Source organism: Acomys minous (genome assembly GCF_964271855.1).
Source record: "Acomys minous genome assembly, chromosome: 4".
NCBI classification, from domain to species: domain Eukaryota; kingdom Metazoa; phylum Chordata; class Mammalia; order Rodentia; family Muridae; genus Acomys; species Acomys minous.
Window position 1 is genome coordinate 11,860,208 of NC_140486.1, and position 14,039 is coordinate 11,874,246.

The window sequence follows — 14,039 nt, forward strand, 5'->3', positions numbered from 1 at the left end:
TCTCTGATTTATCATGTCCCTTGGAGTTAGGAGAGAGGTCTCCCTCTATTTTCTACACGTACTGCTCAACATAAGGAAATTGGGATGTGATGCCCCCTCTCTCCTTTGCTGCAGCAAACCTAAGAGCAATTATTCAGGCACTCCTGTGGACCGGAAGCAGCAGGCTAACAGGAAGTGCTTCCTGAGTTGGGTTGAAAGCTTTGCTCTGTTACAGCCCTTTTTGATCTTATCATTTAACTGGGCATTAATATAGAGAACACTATTTGTATCACTGAATTTCTTCACTAGCTAGCATTTTGGGGTGACCTTGGATTTTTGACAAGATAAAACAGTCAACGAGAAAAGTGTGACATTTTTCTGCTGTCTTTTTTGGAGAGCCAAGAATTTTTATTTGTCCTTCCAATGTGTGGCTTTATTTTTAGTAGTGTGCCTCCCCACCCCCACCTCCCAGCCCTCCCTGCCCCCCTCCCCCACAGCACTGCAGATGAATGTCCTGTCAGTTTCTATGAGGCAGCTGAGATAAACCAGGCATATCCAGTTTGAGCAAGAAATTCTTTTTGTCCCTGCTTAAAGGCAGCACGTGCTACTGCAATGAGGGTGAGGTGTTCTCTGTCCTCGTGAGAAGCAGTGTGGGGTAAAGCCATGTTTCCACAGCACACGCTGGGATCCTTGCTGCCTTCTCTATGAACGCTTTTGGTTCCGCTGAGTTGCTTTATGCTTGCGTGGGGGACTGTTGGGTTCTAGTGCTGAAAGGGAAAAGAGACTTAGATAAAAATAGTGCAAGGCATTGGCTCTGGGGGGAGGGGTGCCATAAACATTCGGGGAGAGGAACCTGGGGTTTAGGAGGCAAACAGGAAGACACCAGTGGGCTTAGGAGGCAAACAGGAAGACACTAGCGTAGCTTTCCGGTCTCAGATTCAGGCCAGTGGCATCTGTACTGAGTTTGGTCATCACGTCGATTCAGAGCTTGGCTGGGGTTGTAACTTGAGCATAACTATTAAGTTATACAAATTTCCCTCTTACTTTATAGCCATTTGCTAGTGTTTGCGCAACAATAACCGAGACATTTGAAGCTGCAATTAGAAATAAAAGAATGCTGTCTCAGGCTGGTTTCTCAAACAAGTGTCTCTCCCTGCCCAGACCCATCCTTAAAGGGACCAATCTTCATTGCAGCACTCATCGGGCTCCTCAGGAGGCCGCATGGACCTTCCTCACGTCTTGTCTTCCACATGGCCTCTCATTCTTCCTGAGGTGAGAGTAAAGGCACAAGTTAGTAGGCTTCCTTGGGTTTCATAACGTAGGCTACGGTTCAAGCTTCAGTCACTAGCTTGTGCTGCTACTGGCAGAACCTTGCGGGAGGGAAAGAAGTCATTAGGGGTGTACCCTTGAGTGGTCTGGGCCTCCCTCATTTTGTCTCTTGGCATCCGGGTGCCTCTCTACTTTCCCTTCACAATGTGATGCTTTGCCACCAGCCCAAACGCGTACGATCAGCTGACCGTGGAATGAAACCTATAGGGCAAAGTAAATCTTTTATTCGTCTCTTTTCAACACCTCTCCCCTGCCATGTGCGTGGTGTAGGTTCACATGTGTGAGTGCAGCCATGCGCACGCATGCCATACTACATAGTGGAGGTTAGAATAAAACCTCCAGCATCTTCTATCTTGTTTGAGATAAGGTCTCATCCATGCTGCATGTTTTGGCCTCCCATTTATCTTAGGAGCAGTGGGATTACAGATGCATGCTATCACTCCAGGATTTATGTGGGTTCTGGGGGTCCAAATTCCATTCTTTATTACTTCTGAGGCAAGTCATTTACCCACTGAGCCATCTCCCACTCCTCCTTTAAAATATTAATGTGTGTGTGTGTGATATCTAAAGATATTTGCACCGTGTACATGTAGTTCCCAAAGAGGCCAGAAGAGGGCACCATATGCCCTGGAACTGGAGTTGCAAAGTGTTGTGAGCCACCTGCCGTGGCAGCTGAGAACTGAATCCAGATCTTTTCCAAGAAGACCCAAGAGCTCTTAGCCTCTGAGGCATTTCTCCAGCCCCAACCTTTTATTTTTTTTTATAAGTTCATGTATTTCAGGTATTTGTTACAACACCAGAACACAATGTTTCAGCAAAGATAACATTTTTCTATCTCAAGAGGAAGTTGGGGCACTTCTTTGGATAGTTCATAATAATAGGGCTGGTGTGCAAAAGGATTAAACATCATGAATATGAATATATAATCCATCTTCTCGTGTGTGTGTGTGTGTGTGTGTGTGTGTGTGTGTGTGTGTGTGTGTGATGCTTGTGTAGGCATCAGACCCTGGAGCTGGGCAGGTGATTGTGAGTCGATGGATGTGGGTGCTGGGAACTAAACGTGGGTCCTCTGCAAGACCAGCAACTGTTGTTTCTCCAGCCCCATAGTGGTGCCTTTTAAATATTTTTAAAAGTCTGTCAAGGGATGCCGAGAGTGGAGGTATCTTCAATTAGGATGGTCCTTGGCAGCTTCAAGTTAGGAGGTCATCCATGTTGGACCCAGAACTACCTTAGACATTATTACTACAAAGGGTCACAATTTTGCTTCTTCTGTTTATTGCATCTAAAAGGCATTTGGGGGGCCTTAAAACTACTATACAGATTTGGATTTAACATCACAGTAAGGAGAAGCCATGGCACTAAGCCTGTTAAGAAGTCTGTTAAGAGACCTGGCTGGAACTTAGAAAGATTCTAAGGTCATGGAGTGGTCCCCAGGTGCTGATGGGCTCAAAGGCTAGTCTAAGAATCATCTGTGAAGGAAATCTGTTTTCAAAAATAATTTATTCAAATACTTTATGCCAAAATAGCTCTAAAAATAGCTCAGCATTAGTTACTGAGTTGCCCCCAAGCAAATATGCATTTAACTACATGAACACATCTATTACTTGATAGTTTTTTTTATTATAGACTTTTTATCCACAGGAATGTTAAAGAAACTACAACAGAGTTAAATACCATTTTTGATAACATGATTATATTCTTAATTACACTCAATATTAAACTGTAAAATATTTCCAGAGGAATACAATCTTCATACAGCAGGCAAAGTACCAGAGAGGAGGTGCCACGTGTGTCTGTCCCTCTCGCTATGAAAAAAGCAGGTTTGTCTAAAGGTTAAGTCCCCAGTGCCAGGCTTCTTCTTCTGTTCTCTTTCCACTAGGAATCACTTCTGGAAAAGCAAAGGACCATCAGGTGGCGCGGCAGACGCCACACAGGACTCTCCTGGATCCCCCATCCAGCCTGTCGGCCAGCAGCACTTCCTACACTCTGGCTTCAGTTACGCTTTAAAAACACAAATATTCAAACTTTGGTTCCACCAAAAGATGTGACAGGCATTGACTGCTCTGGTTGGCTATCCCCCCTCCCCCCTGCTAATGAATGACGGCCACAGTCTATTTTACATGGTTGTCCAGGCTGCTGTGAGGTCACTTGTCCTAGGCTTCCTCTCGAACCCGATTTCGATTCCCAAAGCCCTTTCGGTTTGAAGTTCTTCTTTCTGCAGGTCCAAAGTGCTCAGTGGCAGGCTGTATCTTACAAGAGAACAAGAGTAAGTGGGTCGGTCACCTAGGACACCACAGAAGCACATGACAACACAGGCACAACATCATTGGATAACAAAGACACTTAAAGTGGTGGAGAAAATACTTGTAATTACAGTTTCAATACATTTCAAATAAACCGTGGTGTGTGCACATGTGCATGTATGTGTGTGCCCATGTGAGTGCGCATGTTCTCATGTATATAGGTTACTACGTGTGTATGCACACAGGTGAACATGCACACCCATGAGTATGTATGTGGAAGGCAGAGGTTGATGTTGGTCTTTCCACCCTATATTTCGAGGCAGGGTCTCTCACTGAACCTGGGGCCCCCTGATTTGGCTAGGTTGGATGGCTAGTGAGCTCTGGGGTTATACAGCCCCTGCTCCACCAGTTCTGGGGACTTAGAAACACACAGCTGTGGGATTGACAGGATCCAAACTCCGGGCCTTTGGGCTTGTAAAACAAACACCTTTCCCACAAGGCATCTTCCTGGAACCTGAACACATTTTTAAAAATGTAAATATGCTTAGTGTCTTTGTTTGTACATATTTGTCTGCTGTGATGGATGATGCATCTCTGCTGACATTGAAACAAATTGGAACTGTTAGTTAAGTCACAGTGTGCTGCTTTTGCCTTGCCTGCTTCATAGCAAAGGTGTTTGACTGTTTTAAAAACTCCACTTTGTTGTCGGGCAGAAACTAAGCCAGCCTGCTAGGAAAGAACAGACACAGTCCATGGTCCCTTGCCTGCTAGTTTGGGTCAGGTATTATAAGTCTCGCCAATTTGATTATTCGTTTATTATTTTGTCTTATACAAAGTGAAACTGTAGCAGCATGCTGAGATCAACAAGAGCATCAGCTTGGCGTGTTCGCAGCTGATGACAAGATGCAAAGCTTCAGGCCACAGCTTCAGGCCACAGGTCAGAGGAGCACAGATGAAGTTCAGAGTCTTGGGCTGCACTGCAGATAAGATGCCCATGTCTCTGCTTATCACATGAAGGATAAAGGAGCAGCAGTCTGAATCTCAGTGAGTGACTCGGCTTAAGTAAAGTCGTAAGGTGCCGAGGACATTGGGGGGGGGGAGGGGCGGAGAGGTGGGGGAGGCCCATGGCTGTTCCCAGTAGAAGTTCCAGCAGATCCTTGCCCTCTGCCACCTGACAAGCCATTCCTGCTCTTCATCTCTTGTTTATATAGCAGAGTTAAAAAGAAATGTTCACAAGTAAAGTGAAAATAGTAGGAATTTAGCAGAGAGGTAGATATTCTTAGCGTGGGGTCAGAAGCCACGCTTTCAAAGCCCCTAGAAGTGTCTGAAGTAGCAGTTAGTGATAGCCATAATGCAGACATAGGCAAAAATATGTGGGTCATCTTCTGTGGGCCTGTTGTGACGGTCACGATCTGGTTTTAATAAAAGGAGCTTCTGGGGCTGGAGTGATGGCTTCGTGGTAAAGAACGGGCAGCACTCTTGTGGAGGACCTGAGTTTGGTTCTCAGCAGCCACGTTTGGCTGATTACCCCTGCCTGTGACTCCTGATCCAGGGGACCAGACACCTTCCTCTGCTCTCTGTGGGCACTTGTGCTCATGTGCGCCCCCTGTCCCCCAATGCAAAATAAAATAAAACTTAAAAAGCAAAAGCATCCCTTTAGGGAAGGAGCGAGAATGTAGCAGGAGCCCGGGATGCAAGAGTGATCCTGAGGGCTGCAGAACAGAAGAGGCATTGCCCTTTCATAATGTATAGATAAGAGCAAGGCCAAAGGCATTGGATAGGATTACTTTGTGTCATATTAGACTCCTGTCTGCTCCTCATCAGCCCTAGGATCCAAGGGAAGCAAGAAAGTATGGCTAAGTATCAAACAGACCAGAGCGGAATCCTGGCATTACCAGTTGCCAGCTCAGTGCTTGAATCTGTGAAATGGGGGGGCTGAAGTTGGATCTACCTTACAGACTTATGTACCTTACAGAGCTGTAAACCACAAGGGTAACTGAGCCAAGCATTTAGTCTCGGATTTTACACAGTTACTGCTAACGTAAAGATGGGTGCTGTTACATCTTGGAGAGTGGTGTGTACCACTGCAAATGAGCTATCCTATGACTCGCTTCCCACTTAGGTAAAATAATTTCACTATTTCCTGATAAAGACATGGGTGTTTTAACCAGTTACATGAATGACATTTGCAATTTTGAAGGTAATTAAAATGAACATTTTCGATTTGGGGGTAGGGATTGAATGTAGGCTCCACCAAGATGTCTAGGCGGGAGCTGGTCAGAGCAATGAAGAGTACTGGAAGTGATTTTGGAGCAGAACATGGGTCCAGGGGCCAGAAAGATGGGCTCAGTGGTTGAGAGCACTTACTGCTCTAGCAGAGGACCGGCTTCAGGTCCCAGCACTTAGGAGAAGGCTCACAACCATCTGCAACTCCACTTCCAGGATGACCCTTTGACCTCTGTGAACTCCTGCGCATACGTACAGTGGGGCACATACATACGCCCAGACACCCAGACAACACATACGCACACTAAAGTAAAATAAAATAGAAAATGTTTAGAGGGGGCCTAGGTGAGTATCCATATGTAACTCTTGGACATGTTTCTTAACTCTTTCCTGTCACTCTCCTGAGCTCACAGTACAACAGCCTAGCCAACCAGAAAAATGTCTCGTCTAATGGGGCTTGTTTTAGTCGATGCTTTAGAGATAAATAAACTTAACTACTCTTTACACAGCTGGGTGCTAAACAAATAGAATTCACTGCCCCAAAGGGGACTGTGCCTAGGTTGAAGAAAGACTTTAAATAAATCCACAGATAATGAATATATTATGGGTGAGTTAAGAGTGTTTCGTGCATACGCCTGAACTGTGAGGTTGCTTCATAATGAGGAAGTTGGCTCTTCCGGTGGCATTTGTTGCTGTGCTGACCTGGGTAGACACTTTAATTTGACACACCATGGAATTTCTTATGTTCTAACTGAGGGCCAAGGAAGATTTGTGGAGCAGTGAGATGCGGCAGTACTTGCTCGGCTTATTAAATGGATTGCCTGTGGTTTTGAAAAGCTTCCTCCCCTTAATATTCATATTGGAATCCACTGGGTGGCATGAACACTACCTTAAGGGTCACTCTTGCATAAGACGTTAATGCATCAGAGTCCCTAATTTGGAAACCTGTGGTCACTCAGCAAGACAGAACCTTGGCATAACGATTTTTATCTTATCATCTCTCTTGGGGTAACTCCTTGCAGGCTCTGCACACGGCAAGTCGGAGACCGCCTCTAACAACGTGGTTGTGATTCTCTGCTTGGCTGAGTTAGCTAAGTAACCGCTAATCTTCTGAAAGCACCAGGGCCTACTTAAAGAAATCCCTGTTGTCTGCAAGGATGGGAACGAAATCAGCATGGAGGAAGCATTAGTTACTAAACATAAATCAATCTCCTTCTCAACCATAGCATAGCTATACGCTCTGCTTCTGTGAGAGATTTCAGGGCAACGAGGGAGAACACTGTCTACTATATAGTATTTAGAACACTATATACATGCAAGGAGGGCTTTTGTGATAAGCAGGGAAGATGAGACTGAGGAGTGGAAGGAATAAAGAACTCACTGAAGTCCCTCCATATAAATCAAACCACCCTCTAATGGATGAATCTCACACACACTGAGCCAAACAATGAATCTTTGACATGAGGCTCACATATAGGAAAAATTAACTCATGCTGGGGGCAGGAAGTGAGAGAAACTGGCTGGGAGAGAGGCAAGACTGTCATCAAATGCTGGAAATCTAAAAGCAAATTTCTCTCATAAACACTGACTCACTGCTGATTGCAGACTATATGACCTCATAATTTGCTGGCTTTGCCGACCCGACGGTGTGCTACACAAAGGTTATTTTTAAACACTCATGCTAATATTTCCTCCGTGATGTGAAAGAAAATTAGGTTGGCATTTTCAATACTTATCACAATTCATTTGGGTTATTCTTGTCTTGATTACCTTGATATTCTGGCTTAAGATTCATGGAATCTAAGCACCATAAAAATTTCCATTCACCTTACCAATACCAACCTGCCCTACCATAATATGGAAAAAAAAATCACTAAGTCAACATCAGACTCAATAAAAATATTTCAGTTGAGGACCAAACTCACATGCAAGTTTGAGTTTAGCTTTATGGAGATGGAAGTAGAAAACTTTCACTTCCAATACTTTTACTTTCATTTCTGCTGAGAACAAGATGTTCAGGCTAGAGCAGAAAAATACTGTATCTAAGGTTGGTGCGGAGGTGCCTCTTCCTAGCTTTGCAACATAGGCAAAAAAAAAAAAGTTGCACGTCCTTTTTCTGTACTTTATTTCCCAGTGTACAAAATGAGGAGCATTTCACGGGATTTTGAAAGATGAAATGTGACATTATCATCATCAAAGCAAGTACTGAAACACACCACTGATAGAGACTGTGAAAAGGACAGTCATCTGTACAGGACAGACACACAATATATAGAAAAGGATCATGGATGACAGAAAGGACAAGGAGCCTGCTTTGTAAGGATCCCCCCAAACAGACTCCAGTGAGTTGAAAGGATGATTCACAGGGAGGAAGTCTCGGCATCTTTTGGCAGCCATGAGAAGGAGAAAATGCTACCCAGAGGCTTGGGCGATGGCTCAGTGGGTAATGCGCTTGCTGCAAAGGCACAGAGACCTGAGTTGGGGCCCCTGGTACCCACAGAAAACCTGTGTCTGGCGGGATGGGCAGAGACAGGTGGATCAGGGCAGCTTGCTGCCAGCTAGTCTGGCTGACATGGTGAGTTCTGGTTTCAGTGAAGACACTATTAGAAAGTCAGATGGAAAACAACAGAGGAATACAATGCAGCATTGGCTTCTGCCTTCATATGTATGCATGAGCTCTGGACTTGCCCTGTTAGGTAATCCTGACCTATTGCCATAGAAACAATCACGTTTTTGTTTTTTGTTTTTTGTTTGTTTTTTTTTCACTTTTACAAAGAGGGTGTCCTTCTCAATAGGCTCAAAACGATGCTTTTGAAATTCTTAGGCACGTGATCATAACCAGAGAATTCTCACTACCTGCTTCCCTTTAAGTTTAGATTTTTGTCTTTTAAATTGTTGCCAGGAATGTGAGTTTGAAGCTGGCTTCATTTGAGAGAAAGAAATATTTCACTTTAGGGAAAGGCCAGATGACTATTCCCTGAACAGAAAGCCTCCATGGTCTGTATTCTCCTCAGTTGTGCTTGTGTGGACTGACTCACAGAATCAGATGGGGGAGACTTTTGGAAACAGCAGCTCAGATGGGGGAGACTTTTGGAAACAGCAGTGGTAATGACGTAATAAGGACTGCTGACACTTCAGAGGGGCAGACAGACCCCTACAGAGAAAGAGGTGGAAGAGGGGAATTATCACTTCTAAAGCTCCACTAGAGAAGTTTTTAAGTTCAGGAGCTTGCCATAGCATTTCTGGGAAGCCCTTGTCCGAGCCTGGGACAATAGACACCTCTGAATTATACACAGGACACACAACTTCCTCAATCCCTTGGGGCTATTAGAATGAACGCCCAGCACTGGCAGGAGGAAACAGGCAATCTCACCTTTTAGCTTTTGCTGAGATGGGCGCCAAGCTTCTCTTTCCTGATCAAGCTTGCTGCATAGGGGATCTGGAAGACAGAAACAAACAAGACCATCAGGCTGGAGCCAGATGCTGGTGCATCTTCCCTGCAGAGAGGAGAGCTTCTCCTGCTTAGCAGTGTGAGGCTGCTGGGGTACACAGCATCGGAAAGGCTGCCCGCAGAGCGTAGTAAGGACAGAACAGGCAATCACACACCCGTTGCTGTTACTGCTAATCGGTGAGGTTAACAGGAGACGTTTTCCTTTTGAAAGGGTTTAAGGTCTTTGTATTTAATAGTATGGCACTATTGCTACCTGAAAACTGAATTACAATGTTAAAGTAGGTCCAAGGTCACAAAAAGATGAACGTGATTACAAACTAGTTCAAGGCAGCCAGCTTAATTAGAGTGTTTTCTTTATGAAACATGCTCTCATTGTGAATCACAAAAAGGCTAGACATAAATTATTACTGTGGTAAATTCTCAATTACTGATAAGAAGAGCTAGAAATAACTGCACTGAATGACCCATTTTGTGTGGATGGCTTGCAAGTGCTTCTGAAGAGTGGCTTGTGAATGAAGGCCTATCTCATTTGATATGAGACTTTTCATTAGAAAATTCAAATGGCAGCGAGCAGACACATACATTATTTACATTTGCTTTTATCCGAACCCAGGTCAAGCAACTCTGCCATTGTGTCATTCTAACCCTGGTCAAACAGCTCTATCATTGTGTTACCTGCCTGCATCATTATGAGGTTAAATTTAGGACTCTACATTTGCATCTCTGTTACACTTGAGGAAATAAATATCCAGCTCTTTTTTTTTTTTGATATTTTATTTATTTTTATTTTGCGTGTATGTGTCTGCATGCAGTGCCGTGGGAAGCAAATGGGGATGTCAGATCCCCTCAGATTAGGGTTGGAGTTGTAGACTATTGTAAGATACCCTGTGGGGGTGGGGGTGGGAATTGAACCTGGGTCCTTTGGAAGAGCAGTCAGTGATCTTAAAAGCTGAGTCATTTCTCCAGCTCCAATCATCAGTCTTTTACAATGTAACCCAAAAAATGACTGCTATATACAAGCAGTAAGAGGAAAAATAAATTTTCCTTCAGTTAGATAATACTTCTTTCCCTCCCTCCCTCCCACTCTCCCTCCCTCCCTCTTTCACTCTCTTCCTCCCTCCCTCCCTCCCTCCTTCACTCTCTCCCTCCCTCCTTCACTCTCTCCCTTTCTCCCTCCCTCCCTCCGTCCCTCTCTCCCTCTCTCCCTCTCTCCTCCCCTCCCTCCTTCCCTCCTCTTCTCATCTTTCTTCCTTTCTTTTCCTTATAGCTCAGGCTCAATTCAAACGTGTGATCCTCCTGCCTCAGCCTCCCAAGTACTAGACTTAGAGGTGTGCAGCGCCATGCTTGGCTGTGGGATATTTTAGTATTTAGTTAATGCATCTCTCCACGCCTAGCATTTTATGGGTGCTGGATTTACTCTCTTGACTCAGCACTCCACACATGAACTTTTATTAACGGAAAGAGACTATGAGCTTACAACGCTGTGGGGACTAAGATAAGCAGGGCCATTTGGCTATAAAACTGGTCACTTGAATCAAGCAGTGTTTTAATGGACAAAAAGAAGATAAAGACAAACACCTCACTATGCTGATACACAATGTATCCGATAAAGTGCAAGTAGCAGCATTGAAATTAATGGTTCACACTACAGCATAAAACGTTCAGTGCCTATTTTAGGATGTGGGCTGAGGGCATCTAGACAGCTGTGACAGGGGGGCTGGGAGGGGACCTACTCTAGTTACCTCCTCTTCTCATGGGAGGTTATGCTATACGTGCTATTCACAAAGACACTCTTGAATGGAGGTTTTCCACTCTAGTGTAGGCTGTAAGTACCAAAGGGTATGGGTAACCTTCTTTGTTAGCTGCATAATATGAGAGTCTTGAATGGAATTTTATTATTTAGGCTAGCAAGATCCGATATAAACCTCTGAGTTCAGCGAGTTCCCAGTAAGATGTGCTTGTTCCACTTTGCTGTTTACAAAGGGCATTTAAAATGTTGATTAGGTACTTCTGGGCTTTGTAAGTGTCTGTTACATGCTGAGCACTATAGGAAAGAAATTCATACTGTCCTGGACCACTCACCAAAGTGAGTAAACCACGTCCTAGCCCAGAGAAAACCCCAGGAGTGATGCGACTTTCATAGCCAGGTCACATGTCTTCCTTTCACTTTCCCTCCATCCCACTTTCCTTCTTTCCCTCCCCTGTTCATGTTTTATACAGCTAGAAAAGCGGGAGTATTTCTAAATAATATGCATCAGAGTCTCAGAGCTTAGAAAGTGACTTGCCACAGAGAGCTGTCCTCGTACAAATGCTGGGTTCCATGCCTGTTTCCTTAGAACAAGAATAAAATAAAAGCCCAGGCAATAACAAAGACAGAGAGCAAGAGCATCAGGACCAACTGTTGTGTGTTTGAAACTTCAAGCCCCAGTTCATAGATGATAAATAAGGATTATCATATGGCCCATTTGTTCCTGAAAACTACACTATTTCACTGGTTCCAAGTCACACTTTTCCCTGCACATTTTAACATCTCTGAAATTGGATGTATAGTAATTGATGGTATGTTAGAATTATACTTGGAAGCTCTTTTATTTATTTATGAGTTGTTAGGCCATGGCTCCTTGTACAATTGATGGTTTCTTAGAATCTATAAAATAGATATAATAAAATCTATGTAATATTGGATTTACAGATGTCAGAAAACACTTCAGACTTGGGAGCTTCATATTCTATAGGATCTGTTTAAGCTACTTATTCTCAAGGAAGTCTACTGCAGGACCTACTAAAGTTCTCTTTTCATTTTGACAAGTGTGGAAACCATGAAGGTGGATAGAGAACTTTGAAATGTTACACAACTTAAATGACGCCCATTGACCCCAATAGGTCCAAAGCATCGCTATCTCACCGAAAAGATAACGCTCCAGTTTGTGCCAAGGGAGAGTTGGTTTGAGCTCAGACACTCAGGTGAGTCAATATCTCAAAGCTAGACATGTGAGGAGAATGCCCAGGATGGAGGGACAATAGCATCATTGTCAAGACACAGGGCACTCCTGGGAAAAGACGCGCAGTGGTCAAGGTCTTCCTACTGCTATAGAGTTTTACAAAGGTGTCTATGGAAGTCCAAATTTCCATCAAGCTCAGAGGCCTTCAGGGACCCCCTTGTCACACATATTTAGCCACAAAACCAAAGCTGCATAATCGCTCTGGGAATCTTTTTGTAAACAAAACAAACAAAAATAAACAAAACAAAACAAAAAACAAAACAGGAACAGTTCTACCTGCCTTTTAGAAAAAGCTTGACAATGCAATTTAAAGAACTTTCTGGTTTGAGACTGTGGAAATTTGGCCAAGTTCCCCTCTGAAAGAATACTGTACAATATCCGAGAAAAGATGGTTATTGCCGAGAGGCCGTGTCCTTGCTCAAGAGCTGGTGCTAAAGGCTTACAGTTCCACTGTAAAGGGCTACTGTGTTCCCATCACAGGGAAGCAGCAAACTGATCTCACGAGTCTACCACAAATGAAACATCAATACCAAACATATTGTTTGGACATTATTCTAATTGAGGCCTTTTATCGGGACGTCTGGTTTCCCCAGCTGCATGTGGCTGCAGCATTCCAGAACAACAGCAGAGGGCACTTCAAGACTGGCCCATTTGCTGCATCTCTGCTCCTCAGAGTAGCTGTCAGGCAAGTCCAGTGGCTGAGGCTGCTCTAGCCCTGGGTTGGGTGCTCAGTACTGGTAGCTGAGAGCATCTTTGAAGAGCTCGGAGGTTTGCAGAGAGGTACCTTAGGCAATCCTACAGTAATTGCTTGTACAGGTGTGCGTTCTGAGGGAATGATTGTCAAATTAGCAATGAAAAAGAAAGCGCGCCACGTTCTATAAATTACTACGTATTCTGGGACTTGGGTCAATTTCAATTGAAAGGCTCTGTGCTGAATAAAACATCTTCACTTTCTTTCCAACCCTAACAGACAATAGATTTTACTTTTAAAAATTGAACGTGTTCTTCTGGAAGTCCTTTGCCTTGTAGTATACTGCACACTTAACATTTTCACAAACTTGCTAAATTTTAAAACTTCTGAATTTGATTCCTAATCAGAGGAATATATTTCTTTGTTTTGTAGAAATCAATCTGGCTTCATAAAGAAAACATTTTAAGCATTTTAAAACCCAGAAAAGGGATGACAGAGTTTTTTTCCCCCACACAAGTATTAGAAAATTCAAATTTTAAGTATTGTTTTGAGAGTTTGGCTTGTGGCCATTTATAAATGTTAAGTAATCCAATTCTGCACCTGCCTTAACGTTAGCATCGCAACATATGCACACTCATTTATAAATGCACAGGGAGGCTCGGTCATTTGACTGTATAGCCATTACAAGTTTATATTGAACAAACTGGAGAAAGAAGGCACGGAAGCTATCGTCAGCAGAGGATCTAAAAATGTAGGAGCCTAAGAAATTCACGAGTTTTCTTTTTACGGCAATGATACCCAAGATGCTTCCCATGTAAGTGTTTTGGATAGGAACATTGTGTAACAATACAGAATAAATGCACTGTGCATCTACAGGAACCATTACCAAATATGATGGTTTTAATATATCTTTAACTCTCCAGGATGTCAAGATATGTTTAGGTTTTATTTCACCTAAAGAAAAAAGTGTGTACTCTGTGGTTCTGCTCTGTGTAGACTTTGAGTATGAAACGCCCGGAGTGGTTTGCCTCATTACCAGAAGGCAAAGTTCAGAACAGTATTTACGGACAGAGAGATCATTCCACTAATATACTGTGAGAGCAAATAAAAGTGTAACC

General features: G+C 43.6%; 1 protein-coding gene across 3 annotated transcripts in view; it reads right to left on the bottom strand.

Annotated features, from left to right (window-relative positions):
- Positions 1-2,852: 2,852 nt before the first annotated feature.
- The window catches only part of SKOR2 (SKI family transcriptional corepressor 2), a 50,828-nt gene continuing 39,641 nt past the window's right edge, over positions 2,853-14,039 (bottom strand). For 2 of the 3 annotated variants that reach the window (XM_084780825.1, XM_084780824.1), the window contains exons 8-9: positions 9,151-9,216; positions 2,853-3,551 (exon numbers count right to left, since the gene is read on the bottom strand). In XM_084780825.1, the coding sequence (XP_084636951.1) occupies positions 9,154-9,216 (63 nt within the window). In that variant the 3' untranslated portion in view covers positions 2,853-3,551; positions 9,151-9,153. Of the gene's footprint in view, positions 3,558-9,150; positions 9,217-14,039 lie in introns of all 3 variants that reach the window. The other variant, XM_084780823.1, reaches the window with a different exon arrangement.